Source organism: Saimiri boliviensis, chromosome 1 (genome assembly GCF_048565385.1).
Source record: "Saimiri boliviensis isolate mSaiBol1 chromosome 1, mSaiBol1.pri, whole genome shotgun sequence".
Taxonomy (NCBI): domain Eukaryota; kingdom Metazoa; phylum Chordata; class Mammalia; order Primates; family Cebidae; genus Saimiri; species Saimiri boliviensis.
The window spans coordinates 129,150,134-129,172,032 of record NC_133449.1 but is presented as its reverse complement, the minus strand read 5'-3'; the positions used below and the strand labels follow the sequence as shown (position 1 = coordinate 129,172,032).

Genomic DNA, 21,899 nt, shown 5'->3' with positions numbered 1-21,899 from the left:
GCAACCGCTAAACTCATAAGAACACTAAGCTTATTACACAGACGAAGAAAAACACACTTCAAGCTGAATCTCCATGTGAAGCACCTAAAGCAATTAATTGGATATAGACTAAAATTGTGGTTTTAGAAGGGTCCATGCTCCCAAGATTAAATGACCACCCAGACACTCCTCTCAAGGGTTCCAGATGGACCCACCCAACACTGAATCCCCTCTGTGATAAATGGCTTGCTAGCAAGGCAAGTTCCCAGGTATTTATTAGAAACGAGTAGCTTATCAGTCATAGAAGCTCTTTCCATTTTGAAATACCACAGCACGGAAACCACTCTTCCTCTCTAAAACACACCTCACCCTCCCTGACCATATACATAGAATTTTAAAGGGAGACGAATGTCTCAGCACAACACATAAAAATGTAAACTGAAAGGTTAGGAAAAGATGTAGAGCGGTGCTAAAACTCAGCAAGGAAATTGGAGAGCGAGGGTGCACACACGCAGGCCCACTGCAGTGCAGGATCACCTTGGAAGGACGGCGAGGGCTGCCCCAGCGCGCTGCCCACTCCTCAGTCCTCTGTGCAGGGTGGAAGGCAGCCCAGAATATTGGGAAAGGGGAAATGGGAAAATGTGGTCCCAAAATATTTTTAAATGTCTGATATTGTTATGTATGTGCTTTTTAATGCACTAAATAACCTTTCTAGCTGATCTGATGGCTTCCGTAATTTCTTAGCAGTGAAGAATATAAACCGTATGTCTGCACAACTGCAATATGATATGAAAATAGCTGTGATTTGGCTGGGCACAGCGGCTCACACCTGTAATCCCAGCACTTTGGGAGGCTGAGGTGGGCGGATCACAGGTCAGGAGTGATCCTAGCCAATATGATGAAACCCCTTCTCTACTAAAATTACATTAAAAATTAGCCAGGCATTGGTGGTGCACACCTGTAGTCCCAGCTACTCAGGAGGCTGAGGCGGGAGAATCGCTTGAACCCAGGAGGCGGAGGTTGCAATGAGCCAAGATTGCGTCACTGCACTCCAGCCTGGGTGACAGAGTGAAACCCCGTCTCAAAAAAAAAAAAAAAAGAAAAAAAAGAAGGAAAATAGCTGTGAGTGATTTCTACTGGTGACACAATCACAGGTGTTAATAGTTCTACTCCTGCTAAACCATGACTCTGGTTTCATACCTTTACTCATAGTTGAAGTAAATGTTCTATTTCAGTGAGAGGTTAGTGAAAATGAAGAGGTCACGTCTGCATTCAAGTTATTGGACCCCAGGTTAAAAAACTGTTGCTCTAGAGACTTAGCCTGGCTAGTTCTGATGGTTTTATTTATGTTAAGTAGTGACACAATGGATAAAAAGTGCTTAGAGTTATTTCTGGGAAAGGTGGTCTGTGTACCTCCGGAACTGTGATTACTACTATCAAGTTTTACCAGTGCTGTACAGCAGTCCCAGAGAAGGAGATTGCCAATTTCCAAGAAGAGCTCCAAAGAAAGTTTCTTTGGTCAACTTGAATATATATATATATATATATATATATATATATATATATATACTGGCAGTGATGAAAAAAGGGCAATCATATGATGTCCATGATAATACTTAGTATCATAGTTTCGTTTTCCATGCACTGTAAAAATTATGAAGTACATCAAATAATAGAAACCAAGGAAAAGGTCCTTTTTTACTCACATTTCAAGAAACAATTCGTTTCTCAAGCTGTCCACATTAGCTTCAACATCAGCATTTTCGATATCAGTAGATGAGCAACTTTTGATTCTCCCAAGGCACTTTTGCATAACACATCCTCTCTGTTGTTAGACACACAGTGCTTTTGGAACCAGAAATCTATCACCAGAAATTCTATCCCCACATGTATCTATTTGCATAACATTAAGAACCGGGGTTTTGTCATTTGTTCTAGAGGCCTGTGTTTGTAATTTCTCCACCATGACCACCAGCTAAGAAAATTGCTTTTCGACGTGACTTTAATGGCTTGTTTTCGGTGATAATCGATAGGTGCAATTTTAAGAGAGCCCAACCCCAAGAATAATAAGTAAATCTTTGTTAGATGTCTTCACCATTTTTAACAGACTCTACTAGGTGACCTCTATAATTATCCTAAATTAGCGATGACTGAGTTTATTTCAGACTAATCTGTCTTCCCCAAACAATACTTCTTTAAAGTAATAGAGCCCTAACAATGTAATTAATATGCATTGCAAACCCAAATATAAGTGAATCCCTCTTCACTGATGGTTGATTTTGGAGAACGTTATATTCAAGCACAGACAGTAGTTTTGAAGGTAAAATAAGAAGTGAGGAATCAGAAACTGTAACTTCTCACCCTTTTTATAGCCTAGGTTTAATCTGACCAATCCCTGGTTAAGTCATAAACTCACATATTAAGAATTGGCTTCACATATTGCAGGTTGTTCTCTGGTTTTATTAGCTTCTATATAATATTTAGTACAAGCTCCGATAAGAGAGCAAAAGTCTTTTTAGAAATGTAGAACTCGGGCCTGTAATCCCGGCACTTTGGGAGGCCAAGGCAGGTGGATCACCTGAGGTCAGAAGTTCAAGACCAGCCTGGCCAACATAGTGAAACCCCGTCTCTGCTATACAAAAATTATCCAGCCGTGGTGGCAGGCACCTGTAATCCCAGCTACTTGGAAAGCTGAGGCAGAAGAATACCTTGAACCTGGGAGGCGGATATTGTAGTGAGCCGAGATCATGCCATTGCACTCAAGCCTGGGCAACAAGAGCAAAACTCCATCTCAAAAAATAAAAAGAAATGTAGAATTCTGCCAGGCACGATGGCTCACGCCTATAATCCCAGCACTTTGGGAGGCTGAAGCACCTTGGGTCCAAGAGTTCAAGACCAGCTTGGGCAACATGGTGAAACCCCATCTTTTCAAAAAATATGAAAAATTAGCCAGGTGTGGTGGTGCATACCTAATGTCCCTGCTACTCAGGAGGCTGAGGTGGGAAGATTGCTGGAGCCCAGGAGGTTAGGGCTACAGTGAGCCAAGATCCGGCTACTGCTCTCTAGCCTGGACAACAGAGCCAGACCCTGTCTCAAAAAATTAAAAAAAAAAAAAAAGAAATGTAGAATTTATTTATTGTTGTTGATTGACTTTCCCACTGCTTGTTGCTTATGTTTGTTAGGGAAACAGTAAGTTGTTTGTTGGGTATTCTGAGATTCTTGGATAAAGAACTCAGAAAATGAAAGTGTTGTTATTCTTAGTCATGTTCTTTGGTCCTAGCTCCAGAATTACTGTTCATCCTGATAGAGAAAAGAAACAGTGAGTGACATTTGCTTATTGTTTGTTATAGTCCTAATGCCATTAACTTGTTTCTTGGTATAATAATTCCCAATAAGCTTCTTCTACCAGCAGGTCCCAGTTGGGTGGTTTGGGTCATATGAAAACATTTACCTTTCCCTGTGCTAACTCTGTGACATTCCGTTACTATAATTTCCTTTTTCAGCGTGGCAATACCAATAAATAAAAATGAAAAAATGCTTCGGTCGCCCATCTCACCCCTCTCTGATGCATCTAAACACAAATACACCAGCGAGGACTTAACTTCTTCCGGCCGACCTAATGGCAACAGTTTGTTCACTTCAGCCTCTTCCAGCAAAAAGCCGAAGGCCGACAGCCAGCTGCAGCCTCACAGTGGAGACCTCATGGTTCGTTGATGCTCTTCCTTTCCTAATTGAAACCAAAATGAAATTGAGCACCCCTAAGCTCTGTCTCTAACCTAGCACAGTCTGAACACATGCTTGAGGTCCCTTGAGAATTCCTGAACGCAGCCCACTTCTAGCAAGACTTAGCAGAGGACAGCCCCCTTTACCCTCCCAACAGAGAGTGGGAAAGAATAACCCTTAGGGGGAGTTCTAAGCTTCTGTTTCTTAGGCAGGATTTCATTTTTCCTTCTGTAAAGAAAAGACCTAAAAATAATATACCATCCAACAACAAAGTAAATTAGGAGTTTGAACCAACCAACCTTTCTATTGGGAAATACTTCTTACCCCAGGGCAGAGTTAAATCTGGGATTGAAACCCCACACCTACAGGGCCACCACTTCACGTTTATTGGCCAGTGTCTTGGCCACAGTGGGGGACCCCTGTCACCACCCCTTTTCCAGTGATCTCACTGGTGATTCCAACACGCCCCAGGGGAAGAGCAAGGGACTTGGGTTCAGAGTCTGACCTCAACTCTTTGCTACAGTGTGATCTTGGGCCAGTTGCTTAATCTCTCTGCTCCTGTTTCTTTACCTGCAAAATGGTAGTGATAAAATTTAAAAGAGACAATATTAGGAAAAAACCCTTGGTGGGCATGGTGGCTCATGCCTGTATTCCCAGTACTTTGGGAGGCTGACACGGGTGGATCGCTTGAGGTCAGGAGTTCAAGACCAGCCTGGCCAACATGGTGAAACACTGTCTCTACCAAAAATAGAAAAATTAGCAGGACGTGGTGGCGGGCACCTGTACTCCCAGCTACTCGGGAGGCTGCGGCACAAGAGTTGCTTAAACCTGGGAGGCAGAGGTTGCAGTGAGCTTAGATCTCACCACTGCACTCCATCCTGGGCGACAAAGCAAGACTCTGTCTCAAAAAAAAAGACTCCAACACCTAGGGTCACCTATGCAATTAACACTACATGTTAGTTCTGTGCTGGCCCTTAACAGCCAGCAGCCCTGGACCACTCATCCTTTCAGGAACATGAGTTACTTTCATACCCTCCCCCGTGGTAATCACTGTGCCTATCAAAACCAGCTGGGTGACTGGGCATGGTGGCATATACCTGTAATCTCAGCTTCTCAGGAGGCTGAGGCAGGAGAATCGCTTGAACTGGGGAGGTGGAGGTTGCAGTGAGCTGAGATCATGCCAGTGCACTCCAGCCTGGGCGACAGAGCAAGACTCCATCTTAAAAAAAAAAAAAAAAAAAAAAGCTAACTGGGCTTTCTAAGGCAGGGAGTGATATAAGACTTAAGAACAGGACTCTACAAAGAAAAACGATGGAAGGAGCACTGTATAACACTTTATCCATGAATTAAAGATTATTCAAAGTTGAAGGAAGTTCTTACAAGAGCCTAAATCTTACAACATCCTCAGGAACTTCTTTGCACACCCTCACTTGGGAGCAGTGGTCTTTAATTCTAGACTGAAACAATTGGGGAACAGCTATGCTAGAAAAACTGGAACAAAAAGCCACCAATTCAAGTTTTATTTGCCTCTATATCCTTATGTCGTGAGCAACTGTGATATGCAGAAAACTGTAAACCAAATACAGGTTTTATTTAGTTACTCTTCACCAAACAGGTGCTTATTCAGTAAGTACTTAACTACGTGCCTGGTACTGTGCTGAGCACCAGAAATGCAGTAACAATCCGGAAGATTCCATCTGTGCCCGCATGAAGCTTACGTTTGGCTGGAGAGAGAGCCTTAGACAGGGGATCACACACATCCATGATTCACCAGAGGCTTGAATTAGTCCTGGAGTGGCAGACTTTTTCTGCGAAGCAGGCTTTGACATTTTAGACTGAGTAATTACCTGCTATGGGGCTGTCCTGTGCAACGTAGGATGTTTGGCAGCGTCCCTGGCCTCCACCCAGTAGGTGCTATGAGCACCTGCTCGCACTGGTGACAACTAAAAATGTCTCCAGGCATTGTCAACTTGCCCTCAGTTGAGAACTGCTGCTGTAAAGAGTTCGATAAATATCTTAAATGTGGGCCGGGCGCGGTGGCTCATGCCTGTAATCCCAGCACTTTAGGAGGCTGAGGCGGGTGGATCACAAGGTCAAGAGATTGAGACTATCCTGGTCAACATAGTGAAACCCCGTCTCTACTAAAAATACAAATAATTAGCTGGGCATGGTGGCGTGTGCCTGTAATCCCAGCTACTCAGGAGGCTGAGGCAGGAGAATTGCCTGAACCCAGGAGGCGGAGGTGGCGGTTAGCCGAGATCGCGCCATTGCACTCCAGCCTGGGTAACAAGAACAAAACTCCATCTCAAAAAATAAATAAATAAATAAATAAATAAATAAACGTTTATGGACTGCACGATCTCCATCTCAGCCACTCAGCTTTGTCATTGTAGCAGGAAAACAGACAGTAGATGAATACATAGGCAGGACTGGAAAATGTTCTTTACAAAAAGGGCCAGGTTTGACTCCCTGGCCGTAGATTGTTGACCCCTAGAGGCAAAGAGCATTACAGGCAGAGGAAGCAGCAAGTGCAGAGGTCCAGAGAAAGAACTGGACACCGGCCCCCGAGTCTGGGGCGCAGAGGCCACAGGCAAGCATGGCTGAGGGGCCACTTGGCTGAGATTGCTCCTTTTACCAAGAGGAGGCAGACGCCACTGGAGAAGTTTAAGAACAATTTTAAAATGTTGACATCTGAGTTTCCTGGTCTTCTATAACAGTAGACTCTAACCCTTACAGTGTTACACATAAAACCAGTCCATATTTAAAGAAGCATTTGTATACACTCCATTTTAATTACTTCAGAGAAACCATTTGCGTTTCCCAACCACAGACTGTGGTTTTAAGATCCATGTGTTTAGCACACAATAGGTGCCATGTAAATGTTTGTATCCCTAGTAATGTGATTTTTTAAAAATTTTCCACAGACTAATGTGTTCCTCATATATATTGCATATCACACACACAGACACACACAAACACATATACATATATATATATATTTGGGTTTTTTTTTTTTTCTGAGATGGAGTTTTGTTCTTATTGCCCAGGCTGGAGTGCAGTGGTGCAGTCTTGGCTCACTGCACCCTCTGCCTCCTGGGTTCAAGCGATTCTCCTGCCTCAGCCTCTCCTGAGTAGCTGGGATTATAGGGCACCCACCACCACAGCCAGCTAATTTTTGTATTTTTAGTAGAGATGAAGTTTTGCCATGTTGGCCAGGCTGGTCTTGAACTCCTGACCTCAGGTGATCCACCCACCTTGGCCTCCTAGAGTGCTGAGATTACAAGTGTGAGCCACCGAGCCCGGCCTAAAATATATTGTTTAAGTAATTCCTAGTGGTTCCCTTTGACTCCTTCTGGTCTTCACAGACAGCCAAGGAGAGCCAGCAAGCCTGTGAGCTGAGTCACTTCTCTTTTGCTAGAGGCAGTGATGGCAAATGGTTCTGAAAGTGTAGTTCCAGAGTCGCAGGTGATCTCGGCATTCGCATCGCCAGGAACCAGAGAGAAGGGCAGATTCTAGGGTCCCACCCAGCCCTGCTGAATCCCAGACTCTCAGGGTGGGGCCTGGCAATCTGGCTTTCACCAGCCCCCTGGAGGATGCTGATGAAAACTGAACTGGCCGATCTCCAGTCTAGCGGACTGGGGAAAGTAGGCGTCTACACCCTAAGCCCTGGCCTCCACTACAGTCACTGTTTGAGTGTGGGCAAGTTGTTGAACCTCACCAACCCTGTTTCTGGATCTGTGTGAGTGGACATCATGACTTCCCTTTTGATAGTGTCATGAGAATGACAGTTGAGAATACATGTAGAAGCCCGCAGCTTAATACTTAGAATGCATATATTTCTTCATTGAGACAAAATCACCATCAATTCTAATACAGTGCGCAAAGATGTTCTGTAGAGCCAAAGATATTCTATGTATGTATGTATGTATGTAATGGGCTGCTCGCTTCACCAGGTGGCCAGTTTCTCAGAGACTTGTATGTTGTTTGTTGTTTAGAAAGCAGCTCACAACAATTCCGAAAACATTCCCCTCCACAAGTCACGGCCGCAGACGGAGCCGTGGTCTCCAGGCTCCAACGGCCACAGGGACTGCAAGAGACAGAAACTTGTCTTCGATGATATGTAAGTTCATCTTTAATATGGTGAGGGTCAAGACAGAACAGAAGCTGCTCAGATGGAAAGGGCGCGGGCACCTTGGTGTGGCCACGTTCAGCTACAGTGCGGCCTTTTTTTCCCCCTGGGACTTGGTCATTTAAATGTCCCTCTCAAAGGAAATTGGAGCCTTCATTTTGAGTGCATGCCTGCGTCCTGGTGGGGATTTTGGGCAGACGGAATAATCAGTCCTAATGGGGTTGGATCCAGGACATCAGAAAACAAAGGCAAATAGCATTAATGAGTCTTACACTTCTAAGCGCTGGTACTGTGGGCTGTTGGCAGTTTTATGCTACTAGAAAGAGAAGCATTGTTGGTTTTGTAAATTATAATAGGCAACGAATAATAGTGATTTACTACTGAAAGCTTTTTTCCCCCAACTGCTATATTCTTTATAATAGTATAAATGATTCTTATAGCGGAAAAAAATGCCATCATCCTTCACCCAATTCTAGCACTTTCAGTTTCACCCAAGTATAACTTCCATTCCCAGCATCATTTTAAAAGGAGGAGAAACAAGAGGAGAAGATGAATAAAAATAATGTCCTGGAATGCTCTCATGAGGCTGAAAATGGCAAACAAGAAATGATAAAATGATGCTGAAAATTATTTTGGCTTTTAGGGAAAATATATGTGTCAGGGATAAGCCCGGAAGGCAGGAGAGACTCAGCTTGAATCCTCTTCAGCTTTAGCTGTCCTACGGGCATCAAATACATGGCTGGGTGAGGCAGGAAAAATTCAGCCCCAGGCTGGAACAGCTGCAGAAATAAGCACTCCTGCCTTCTGAGGGCTTCCAGTCCAGCCGAGGAGACAGACTACAAGCCACTAACCCCACAGGAAGTCAGAAAATAAAATGGTTCTAATGTCTGAGAGTCCCAGTGACGAGTGGCACAGCTCCCTCAGCGGGCCCTCCTAGGATCCATTAAATGCTGTCTCCTAAGGGGTACCACGTGAGCACAGAAGGCACTGTGCAGGGGTGGCTGCCCCAGCCTCTTCGTCCACCCCACTCCTCCATCCCTAACTGCCACCCAGAGTCTCAGCAGGATCTATTTATCCACCTCTGCAAACTTCCCTGGGAAATTTAAAATACTGTGTTGTAGTCTTCAAGTACTGCGTGGACTCCCGTAAGCTATGTAGGGCACAGAGTTTTGGGGGTGAAAGCCAAATCTACATTTGTTGTTTGTTTTGTTAAGTGGATACATTCCAGGTAACTGGGTTTTAAGAAAGCTTGAGGGCAGCCCAGGAGGGCGTGTGTATTTCTTTTCTTCCTGTGGCGGCAGCTGCATCCCACCCCATGCACACTCCTGCCCCTCACCACCCCCCTTCCTCTCGCTGTCTGAACTGCCCTTGCCAGGCAGCCAGGGAAGTAGGTGGTGATTAATCCCCAGGGAGGGCATGGAATGGAACTACAGTCAGGTGGTCAACTTCATTTATAATTAGAGTTCAGGGATATAAATGGTTCATGTGAACTTCAGCCATTTGTGAAAACAAGAGATTAGAATTGCATATAAGGATAACATAGAAATTTGCATTTGGAAGTCATAAGCCAACAACATGATCAAACAGAAGAAGCATTAGACCCTGAGGTATTCAAAACACCACATACTTGCAGTGGATGGATTTGAGAGCATAGTGTGTGTGTGTGTGTGTGTGTGTGTGTATATATATATACACAAAATACAAAGACATGTAATATTAAAATCCAAGGAATTTAGCATAGTGTATGTGTGTGTATCTATAAAAAATACAAACTCATATTTAATATTAAAATGCAAGGAATTTTCCAGTGTATGAACCAGAAAGCTAAGTCAGAAACAGCAACAACTAAATAATTACACTTTGATCTGCAGGTACTGGACTTTTTTTTTGAGACAAGATCTTGGCCTGTCATCCAGGCTAGAGTTCAGTGCAGTGGTTTGATCATGGCTCAGTGTAGCTTCAAACTCCTGGGCTCACACTATCTTCCCACCTCAGCCTCCTGAGTAGCTGGGTCTACAGGTGCGCGCTACCACACCCAGTTAATTTTTTTTTTTTTTTTTTTTTTTTTTTTGGAGAAATGATGTCTCACTATGTTACTCAGGCTGGTCTCTAACTCCTGGCCTCAAGCAACCCTGCCACCTTAGCCTGCCAAAGTGCTGGATTATAGGCATGAGCTGCCATGGCTGGCAGTCCTTGGACTTTTTATAAGAGGAAATGTTTCTCAATCTGCTATGGCTAAAACTAACATAATTTTGTCACTATCTGTATCAACAAAGAGGCTGTTATCATTTGTTCTTCCCATTAGCAATATGTATAATTTTCCTGGCTGACAGCTACAATAAAACTGTTTCTCCTTTTATGGATATAGATAGAATAGAATTAAAAAGCACTGTTACATATCCATCATATGGAGAGATAGATGTTGTGTTCCAATTGCCATGTGTCCCAACTGACTTGAAATCCGTAACAGGAAAATAAATATGCAACTCAAACAGCCACTCAACCATTGAACTAAGAAAGTTGTGGAAAGATTCTTCAAGCCTGAAATGCAAAAACAGGCTGGGCATGGTGGCTCATGCCTATAATCCCAGAACTTTGGGAGGCCAAGGTGGGTGAATCACTTGAGGGCAGGAGTTTGAGACCAGCCTGGCCAATATGGTGAAACCCCATCTCTATTAAAAATGCAAAAAAAAAAAAAATTAGCCAGGCATAGTCCCAGCTACTCGGGAGGCTGAGGCAGGAGAATCACTTGAACCTGGGAAGTGGAGGTTGCAGTGAGCCAGGATCACACCATTGCACTCCAATCTGGCCCACAAGAGTGAAACTCCATCTCAGAAAAAAAAAAAAAAGAAAAGAAAAAGAGAAAAAATAGGCATCCTCTCTTCTTTAAACAGTAAAAACAAGCAACCTTCAAGAGATCACTAAGCTAGGATGTCACCTAAAATTGTGCAAAACGTCTCCCAGGTTCCACTTGGTATGTCTGGAGCACTTACTAAATGCCAAGTACAGGTGCAAGAGCTAAAGTATAATGATTAATTAATTGTCGGTTCTTCAGGGAAGAGAGGGGCACGTGGTGACCTCTGCAGAAAGGTTTCATAGGATTACTAAACTCGGCTCTCCACCTCCTCCCTGCCCATCTCCATTCCGTGCCAGCTTCCCCACCAGCACCCTCAGTGAGAGAGGAAGACCTCAGCCCTTGTCACTTTCCTTGACTTCTCTTCACTGAGGGTGAAGAGTGAACTTTAGCCATGTGTGAAAACAAGCAGTGAAATGACCAAAGAGAGACCATCAGTGGGAGAAAAGAAAGGACTAGATAATTAGCACTGGAGTGATTTCGAATTGATGGAAATCCGGTTACAGTGATCCAAAAAGTAACAGATGTCACACTGTCATTTAATTTTTAAAGCCGCATCATGTAGCTTTTTTTAAAAAAGTAAACTCATCTCTTTGTATTATAAATACTTGTTAATGGTTGAATAAACATGAGATTCAGGCAACAGCTGAAACCAGTAGGCTCTCAATAACAAGTGTTAAATGAACCCAGCTGAATTATAAATTACATTCCCAGGGGAGAGTGCCTGCAATTTTTTTTTCTGTAACTGTCAAGAATCTACATGCAGGTGAATGTAAATTAATGGGCTGCCAAGCCCCTTTTCCTATGTTACTTACCAATTAAACAGGCACCAGTTAGTGCCTTTGGGATACGGACAGAACTAAGCAGAATAACATTCATTTTTAAAATGTGATCCAGGTCAGCGCGTTCTTTGTACGTTGCAGGCTCATATTGGTGGCAGTGCGACCTCACCTCCTCCCCTGACATTTAGCAAATGCACAACATTTACTACTTGACAGGCACAGTATTAAGGTGACACTAGTGTGATTACCAGACTTCTGTTTAAAAAACAAATCTGTAAAAATTTATGTCATTGAATGACAGCACTTGATTCAACTCAAGGCCTAGAAACTGGTCTTATTAGTGCAAAGCCGTGAGCTATAAGTTACTTGGTGTCATAATTAGTGACAGAGAATTCTTGACTGGGGAGAATTGAGACCGAACAACTGTGTGTATCATGAAGCCCTCGGTATGGAAGTCCTCGGAACAGAGCTAAGTGGTGGTGAGATCCTTGCCTGGAAAACCAGCTCCTCCATCCTGCCCGCTGTACTCCTGTGCTAGGAAGCCAGAGAACCCCAGGTGCCAGGGCTGCCTGCGGTTCCCTGGAATAAGTGCTGGCTGCTGCCTGTGTGTCCCATGGAAAAGTCAGTCACAATCAGCACATATAGCCAAATCACCAAAAGTCCAATCTGTCCCCATGGTGCCCGTAACATGAGCCCGGCTACCTGAACCTCCCGACGGTGAGGAAAGACTGGCTATAGATTCTAGGCACTGAAGGCAGTGGCTGGGGGGAAGCAAAAGAGGGACTTGATATTTGCAATGTACTTAGCACAGCAGTCTCAGAGCTAAAAGGATTTTAATTTCATAGAGGATGGGAAAATGCCCATATGTAAAAGGTTGGGTCTCTAGTAGCGTGACTTAGTCAAAGGACACCAGTTAAAATCCTTGAGTAGGTAAAATTGCAGCTGGGAAGGCACTCCTTCCCGGGGCTTGCAATGGACATGTTCTCCTGAGGGTCTCCTCTCCCAGTCCTTTCAAAGCAGGACCCCACCTTTTTGTTTTACTGATAAATCATTAAGCCTTTATTAGTCTTCATGTGGAATTTCTCCCATTACGATAGCCCTGTGTCAAGGCCAGGTGCTTATTTTGTTCTAATCAAAACAGAGAGAGAAATGGAGTAGGATTTGTAAGGCGTGAGGGGGAACAAGAACATTCAGATCTCCTGGATTGAAATCTCAACTGTCTGATCATTTTTAGGGTTTTGTAAGATTATTTTAAATGTCACAATCAGAGAAAAACAACCGTCAGATTGATAATTTCCCATTTCAGCAGAAAGTTACTTTTGATTCAGTGACCGAAACCTGCCCCACTTAGCCTGGGACTCCTGCAGAGCAGCCCCTGCCTTCAATGCCCAGCCGAGAAGGAAGCAGTCGCCTGCAGGAGCCTGTGGCCTGGAAGAAGCAGTGAATGGCCGCTTGTGCCTTGAAGAAGCCAGGTGCCAGGGACTCTGGGGCCCCAGCCAGCATCAAAGTTGTAGAAATAAAAGCTGTGTTTGAATCCTTGCTACCCACATGCAATCTACCTGCTTCCATGGGGAAGTGCCAGTGCCAGCATCCCGGAGTGCCTGACTCTGAAGTGCCCTCATCCATAGTCATCACTTTACTCTGTGTATTAAAAATAATTACTTCTTATGCATGCTCCTCAAAGCTGGGGACATATTAACACCTCTGGGGCTTATCAGATGACAAGCTGACATATCGGATAGCAGATGATGAATTCATTTGGTATGCAGTTGCCTGTTTGTCTGATTTGGGTTTCAACTTCCCTAAGAAAATCATCCAATTTCTGCCGCGCCGAGGAACTTGTTGTTCAAACACATTGAGCTCTCATTCCTGCCAGTTTTCACAAAACAGGCTGGCTCTGCCGGGGGCGGCATTTCACAGAGGTAGGAATTACAGAAAGGAGTCTGCCAGGCTCTCCGTGGGAGACCATTCAACTCTATCCCAGCCACAAAGGAGAACAAAAAGCAAGGTTGCTTTAATATTCCTGTGCCAGAAGAAATACGGGGGTAGCTCAAACCCTGATGCTGCTGAGAACCAAGACCGTGTGTTTCTAGGTGGGGGTTGGTGGGGGGGAAGAGAAGAAAAGAAAACACTCTATTTCGTTCAAGTGCTCAGAATGCTTTTGTTGGAGGGAGCTCTCATGACGAAGATGCATGCGGCTAAGCTCTGGCTTTCAGATCACTCAAGCCCTGTTTCTGAAGAGCCCAAGATTCACAGTTAGTTACATTTATGGTGTTTAATTAAACTTTTATTAGGTTTGCTCATGTATCATCATAAAACACCATCGCTGCGGGAAACAATGTGAAGAATTTTATTACATAAATGAAAAACAAAAACTCTAGATTTTCCATGTTAAAAAAAATAAATGGAAAATCTGTTTGAACACTAAGATCGAATTTTAGTACCTTTGCCATATTATATTCTATAACTGTCACAACGGTGACAGCAATTTTACTTTTCCTACTGACTTGTATATTGCTGTCAGAAGGGATGCCTTTGTGAAAGTGTGCATTCGTGGCGAGGCTGGACACTGGGTGACATCCCATTGGTCCCATTGGCTTTATAATGATCTGTTCTGGAAGTATAGCACTAGAAATCACCCAAAAGGAGAAAATGGGCCAATCATCAGGCAATCTTCAGTGACTCATTATAGTGAGCCCTCTATTCTATGCAAAGATGAGAGTTCTAACAAATGTGTTCATAAGTGGCCTCCAGATGGTATCGATGCTATTAGCATCTCAGGTTACTATTATAGTTGCTCTGATACAGTCAAAAAATTAGGTGTGTTACTTATCCCCATGCATTATTGTGACATTCTGTGATTCAGCCTCCATATCAGGATTAAAAAATATGTTCCTATGCTGCAGATGAAAACAATATTGATTAAGGATCTCATATGAGGAATTGTGAGCCACTGCCATTCATAAGGGTAACTTAGAAGGCTGGTGGAAACTAAGATGCCATAGCTTATAACCAAGATAATCCTTTAATGAAAACAAATGCATTTGAAGTAGTGATCTGTTAGTGACAAAACAGGGCAAGAAAAAAATGACCTAACTTATATACTAGAGTATAGAACAGATAATGATGTGGAGAATTTCAAGTTGCCATGGAGACGCTCTCTGGCTCATTGGATGCAATGCAGCGCCCCATCGGAAGGCACCACTCCTTTCTAAGCTCAAAATGAATTCAGTGCCATTCATTCAAGAGGGACCTGCTTACCTTCTACCGTGTGCCAAAAACTACAGGATGGGGAAGATCAAAGAAGTCTGCAGCATGGTCCCTGCTAAAAATGTACCAGCAACCAAGTTACCAAGTTGCACACATGCCCAGTACAGCTCGAAAGATAATGAAATACCCAGAAGTGTAGTAAACAAGAAGTGCTGTGTGAGATCAGGAAGGACAGAGGTGAACGTGGATCAAGGTTACTTGGAACACCTTATGGCAGAAGAATTTGAGGGGTGGGTAACATTTGGCTCATAGAAGGCACTCAGTGAATGAGCAGAGAGGAGAGTGTTCCAGATGGGATAAGTGATAAGCAAAACTCCTCAGACCAGGATGCTATGTTATCAAGACAATGAGGAGCTACCTCTGACTTTAGCCAAAGGCCTTCATGAATAAGCAATATGGTTAAGAGGGTTAGGAAAGATTATTGGGGATCTGAACTGAGATTTGATCTCATAGGCCCTGGAGATTGATTTTAGGTCCATGAGTAGGATGGTGATATAATGAAAGCCATGTAATCCCAGTACTTTGGGAGGCTGAGGCGGGTGGATCACTTGAGCTCAAGAGTTCGAGACCAGCCTGGGCAACATGGCAAAACCCCATCTCTACTAAAAATACAAAAAATTAGCCAGGTATAATGGCATGCACCTGTAATCCCAGCTACCTGGGAGGCTACGGTGGGAGGGTCACTTAACCACAGGAGGTTGAGGCTCTGTATTGGTGATCATAATCACTGCCCTCCAGGCTAGGTGACAGAGTGAAAAGCTTTCTCAAAAAAAAACAGCAAAAATAACACCAATTGCCAGAGTTGGAACCAAAGACCAGGCAATATGTGAACAGTATGTGTCAATATGTGGACAAAAGGAAAACTCGCCAAGGCAACAATAAAGTCTTCATATGGCGGAAGCATGGGCATCCAGGAGATGGAAGAAAGAAAATGGAGTGGCAGGAGGAGGGCCTTGGTAGGAAGGTGATCTCAGGCCTCACCCTCAGTGAAAAACCCACCACAATGAATGGACAGTTCCAGCCCTTCGTCAGGGGCATGAGGAAGAAGTGAGGAGCCATTTTGACCCAAAACTATGCTGTGATTCTGGTTTGTTTGATTAAAATGCAATGTCATTGTTATAGAAAAACATTGTCACACATTGCTTTTTTAAGCATTTTGACTTATTTGGATAAATGAACGCTCTGACTACCTAATATTAGAAAAAGATAAAAGACCCATTAGGATCTGAAATAAGGCAGTTCAAAATAAGCATGTAATAGTAGGTTAAACCACCCCTGATTAATATCACTACTTTGATCGTGCCTTCCATTCAGAGTCCTGGCTTATATTTGATATTCATGAATAGGTCAAGTTTATTGATTATATAAAGTTTATGTCACCAGTGCCTAAAGGATGTCATTTTTTTAAATTTGTCAGGCCCAACATTTAAAGGTACTGTCTAATGAGTAGCTTAGCGTAACTGGGCATGATTACACACACTCAAATCAGTCTCTGGATGAGTTACCTTCATCTCCCGGCAGAGTCAGCGCTAGCCGGGGTTATTGCTTTAATAATGCAGATGTCTGCTGTTAATGTTTACCAGCTAGCTAATCGGAACTCTAGAGAATACATGCCATGTTTGCATTGTTACAAGGTAGACATCATTTTACAATTAACTTCATTACAACTGGGATGTAATCATCTAACATTACCTCTTTTTATTTTTCACCGTGAGGCTTTAAGATAATTCAGTATATATACATAAAACTCTACGTACTAGATATGCATGTAAATGATAGTTACTTTCATAAGGATACATAAGTATACTCACCCATATCTATCCGTACAATTATGATGAGGTATATTTACAATCTTTACATTAAAAGGAGATTGTTTTATGTGAATATTGCATAAAATAAGATTTCTCATTTGGTTTTTTTAACCATACAATAAAAAATATATTCACAAATTAAACACTAGGGGGCCATGTTAAAGCCACAATAAATATAGACTACTGGTATACATTGAGTGTGTTTCAAATTGCTAACTTAAGAGAAAATGTATTGTGGCAGTAATTTGGAAGGATAAAAAACACTTAATTCCACATTGAGCAGAGTTTTTAAACTGTTTCTTAAGTTTGAGTGAAAGGAAGGAATATTTTTAAAAGATCTTGCACTTAAGCAATAATGACGTTTAATATCTTTCTCTCCTTGTAGGCCTCGAAGTGCAGATTATTTTATGCAAGAAGCTAAACGAATGAAGCATAAAGCAGATGCAATGGTGAGACCCTTTTCTTTCCAGATATGTCCTTCCAAATTATGTGTGTACTGTGGCTTCATCACTGGGACAACATAGCTAGGGTAATTATAAAATCTATTACAAGGATGGCTGGGTCTGTTAAGTGGAGAAATGTTTATATAATCAAGTATTCATAGCCCAATAAATTATGACTTCAACCAATAACGCCTGACTGGGAAAAAGCCCTGGATAAATGAATATTTCAATTTAGTCCTAAGGTTTGAAGAGTAACTCGAGCCAGTGGAGGCAGTGGGTAGCAGTATTATTTTTTCCTTTAAAAAGTGAAATCTAGATTTGCATTTTTCTCTTGTTAGCCTGACAAACCCTTGGCTTGGTCCCAGGATCAAATCTCTTTTCAAAAACACTTGGGTTCTTCACATGTATCTGCCAAAATGAATGCTTTCTCTGAAACTGTACAACACAGAAACTATTATCTGCACCTAAGACTCTAAAGTCACCATGATTTGATGTTTTCAAAGAATAACTTTTCTTGCTTGGATAACCTCCTGTTTCGGAAAGCTTGAAGCTCTCAGGCAGGAGATAGAAAACTTTATTTTTTTCTGAAAGAGATCATATGGTTGTTCCATCGTAAATGAATGAAGTCCAAAGGGACTGCTTCCCACCTAGTCATTCCAGTTTTAGTCTCCTCCAGTGTTCATAACTGATACTGAGGCAGGTGCTGGAAATGAAGATGACATTTCCAGTGACCGTCAGAATACTGAAGATGTTGAAACAGTAACAGTACCCCTCTTCCAGTGCTACCGATGTCACCTATTTACATGAGGACCACTGCCTAGGTACACTGGGGTACAGGACGAGTAACCCCTAAGTATCAGAGCATAGAGAAGGGTAGCGGAAGGTACAGCTCTTGTCCACACAATCCAAGTCTTATGGAAACATCTGGTCGTCTGGAGAAGCTGATGCGTGGCCACTCTTGGAGAAGAGCATCAGATTTTTAAGGAGAATGAGATTGTCTGGCTGAATCCAGCATCTGAGGTTTAAGGCATTATTTATTCATTGTCCTCTTACCCAACCTTACCTTTCCTGGGGACACTCTGCTCCAGCCAGGCTGGTCCCCTACTGGCCACTCAGCACACCTTGCTCCTGCCAATCAGCGGGCCTTTCCACCTGCAGAGCTTCCCTCTCACAGGCTCTCACAGGCATACTTGCACCCTCAGCATCCTCCCCAGATCAAGCCAGACCCTACCATTCCTTTCCGGCATCATGTTCAGTCTCCTCCCTGCGGCCTTCCCAGCCTCTCCATGGCCCCATCATTAGCTTCCTTTCCTCCATCTCATTTGCGCTGGATGCCTCGTTTTGCATTTTGTTGGGTAATCGCAGACTGCCTTGCACTTTGAACTATCTTGTAGGTGTACATTTTCTCCCTCCAAGTATACGCTCTGGGAAAGAACTCTGGCTTATTGAGTGCACATGCCACAGAATTGGGTGCTTTAGGAAATATGAATATTAAATGAATTGACTTCATCTGAAAGTGTTATCAAGAAATAATGCATTACAGGCCAGGCACGGTGGCTCACACCTGTAATCCCAGCACTTTGAGAGGCCGAAGCAGGTGGATCATTTGTGGTCAGGAGTAAGAGACCAGCCTGGTCAACATGGTGAAACCCTGTCTCTACTAAAAATACACACAAAAAAAAAAATGGGAAGAAGAACCAGGGGTGGTGGTGCACACCTGTAATCCAAGGTACTCAGGAGGCTGAGACACAAGAATTGCTTGAACCCAGGAGGCAGAGGATGCAGTGAGCTGAGATCTTGCCACTGCACTCAAGCCTAAGTGACAGAGTGAGACCCTGTCTGAAAAAAAAAAGAAAGAAAAAGAAAGAAATATTGCATTATAGCCTACGCTAGCTTTATAAGCTGTTTAAAAATTTGATTTGCCAATGAGGGGAAGATTTGCTCTACATTTCTGTTTTCAAAGCTATCATTACTAATGAAATTTGGTATGTGTGTGTTTTATGGGGTTTTTTGTGGGTTTTTTTTGTATTTTTAGTGGCAAGGCTTGGAATAATATTTGAGTATTACATCATTCTATGTTTTGAATGATGAATGAATCATTTGAAAATTGGGGATTATAAAGCTGATTTGTAGTTGCCCTTGCTGATGTGGGGAAAGAATAACACAAATTTAGACAGCTACAGATGATCCCATAGAAATTTTTAGAATTTGTTTGTTTTTAGAGACAGGGTCTTGCTCTGTTGTCCAGGCTGGAGTGCAGTGGGGTGATCATAGCTCACTGTAACCTCAAACTTCCGTGCTTAAATGACCCTTCTGCCTCAGCTTCCCAAAACACTGGGGTTACAGGCATGAGCCACCATGCCCAACCAAAAATCATTTTTATTATTAATTTTCAACTTGTGTCCCATTTTAGCGAAGCTGAAATAGCTCCCTGAGTTTTGTCTTCTCTCCTTGCCCCTACTGACACTCTTAAATGAGGTCCTAACTATTAACAACAAAAAATAAATAAGTAATTGAGGCCAGGTATGGTGGCCTAATTGCAATCCCAGCACTTTTGGAGGCTGAGGCAGGTGGATCACTTGAGGTCAGGAGTTCAAGACCAGCCTGGCCAACTGGTGAAACCCCATCTCTACTAAAAATACAAAAATTACCTAGGCATTATGGCACATGCCTATAATCCCAGCTACTCAGGAGGCTGAGGCAGGAGAATTCCTTGAACCTGGGAGGCAGGGGTTGCAGTGAGCCCAAATTGCACCACTGCACTCCACCCTGGGCTACAGAGGGAGACTCCACTCAAAAAAAAAAAAAAATTGAGAAGAGCAAGGCATGGAGATGTAAGTGCCACAAATAATATTAAAGATAATAACCAAAGCCTGGAACCATCCAAGTTGGGATGTACCAAAAGAAGTATGAAAACTCATATGGGACCAGACCTATCAACTTTGATGTATATTTAGCATAGCATGGAGGAACAAGGAATGAAGTCACCAAACCATTATGGGTTAGAAAGAGGGAAACAGAAATTAGAGCAGCCATGCCGTTCTGAGCTCTGTTGATGGGCAGTTGTCACATGGGCCTGGTACAATTCTGCATGTAACTGCTCACTTCCTCCAAGCCAGTAGCAGTTTGAGAAAATAACTAGGAAAAGAAGTATGCTGTTTCTTTCTTCTCTCGGCTTCATTCACAGGATTTTGGAAGTCAGAGTTGGGTTTCTCAGACAAAGTGTATAAACTGTATGACAATGCCATTTTTTAAAAAAAAATCTATTGTTTAGGAAGACACTGTGTATACTCTGTTGATCAGGTGGAAAAGTTTGGAAAGGCTTTGAACTATGCTGAAGCAGCCTTGTCATTTATTGAGTGTGGAAATGCAATGGAACAAGGCCCCATGGAATCCAAATCTCCTTATACGATGTATTCAGAAACAGTAGAGCTCATCAGGTAAGCTGGGTTTTACTGGATGTGGGGAGAAGGTGAGGAGTGTATGAAAGTACTATGGATACAGAGAAAAGAATGTCAGCCTGCACCACCCACTACCGGGAACCAGTGTTCATCCCCCACAATAAGAGGGTAAGGTTGTACAAGGCACCTTGGCACATCCTGCCCCCCTCTCCTCTGGGAGCAAGGGAGGCAGCTGCTGTATTCCCCAGTTGCTGAGGGAGGAGGCTGAGTCTGAGTGGGCTGTGACATGCCTGCTCCTCCCAGCTAGGAAGTGGCAGATTTTGAACCTATTTCACTCCCTAGGCTGCTTTAAAAAAAAAAAAAAAAATCTGGTTCAGGTTAGTATCATCTAAATCTTAACTCCATCCATAAATACATCAGAAGTATTCAATGAAAGAAGATTTAGGGGGATTTTATGGAAGGAGAAGCCATCTTATAATATACTGTCTGATGGAAAAACTGGGCATGGTCACCACCCCCCAACCTATGTTAAGACGGTGTCAGGGCCTTCGATGAGAAACACTTGTCAATGATGGACACCTGGAAAGGCACCTTCTTCACATCTCTGTAATGAGCAGTTAAGGGAATTTCATCCATTAGCCCTACTGAGAACCTGCATACTATGGTTTATGTTTTTAGCCAGTTTAACTGCTTGACATAACGGCTAATATCCATGATGAGAAATAATTCTTCCTAAAACTAACTTTAAAGATTTTTCTGATTCTGGGGTTCTGTGCAATCAAAGCTTCGACATATTCCGCCACCATGTCCCAACATTCTGCATGGAAGATCTCTAATCATCTTAGGATGTGATCTTTTTGGTCTGCACAGGCCCAAAGATGCTGCTTGGTGTTTTACACACTGCTCTCCCTCAGTAAATAGTTTCCAGGCTGCAAAACTCTTATGCTGACATCAGAGAACACATCACCTCCAAAAAGCATTTTTCAAGAATGTTTTAAAGTCAACACTGCCCATTTTTCTTAATAAAGTATTTCTACTAACTCAATCTATTGGCAAATCCTTTATACTGTCTTTTTATATGGCACATTACTTTCAGCAGTGATGAAATGAAAAAGATGGGTAAAAATTACTCTAAGAGATCCCAGCACCATACATTCCTTCCTCAGAACAAGGCCCAGCCTCAAACGTTCATAGGCAGGCAGGGAGGAAAGTGGGTCAAACTGGACAGGGACAAAGCTAGAAGATACCCTGGTGTGTGAGTACTTTGAGCACAGGCGTATTTTTGGGTTTTGTCTGATTTGCTCATTGGGGATCCTTGGCCCTAGAACATTTTCTAACCCATAGTGTATACTCAATAAATAATTGAGGAATCAATGAATAAGCAAGCCATAGGGCCAGCTGTGAACTGGAGTATCATGACCTGCTTAAAGGCATTCACACTTGAAAATTCAAACAAGCAAGCCCAAACAAACAAAAACCCATACCAGCCAGGTACACCATCAGGGAG

The 21,899-nt window shown here is 42.9% G+C and overlaps 1 protein-coding gene across 5 annotated transcripts in view; it reads left to right on the top strand.

Moving 5' to 3' along the window:
- The window catches only part of AFF3 (ALF transcription elongation factor 3), a 613,873-nt gene that overhangs the window by 573,629 nt on the left and 18,345 nt on the right, over positions 1-21,899 (top strand). For all 5 annotated transcript variants that reach the window (XM_010352080.3, XM_074404166.1, XM_074404177.1 and 2 more), the window contains 4 exons: positions 3,483-3,684; positions 7,698-7,822; positions 16,934-16,997; positions 20,295-20,431. In XM_010352080.3, the coding sequence (XP_010350382.3) occupies positions 3,483-3,684; positions 7,698-7,822; positions 16,934-16,997; positions 20,295-20,431 (528 nt within the window). The remainder of the gene's footprint in view (positions 1-3,482; positions 3,685-7,697; positions 7,823-16,933; positions 16,998-20,294; positions 20,432-21,899) is intronic.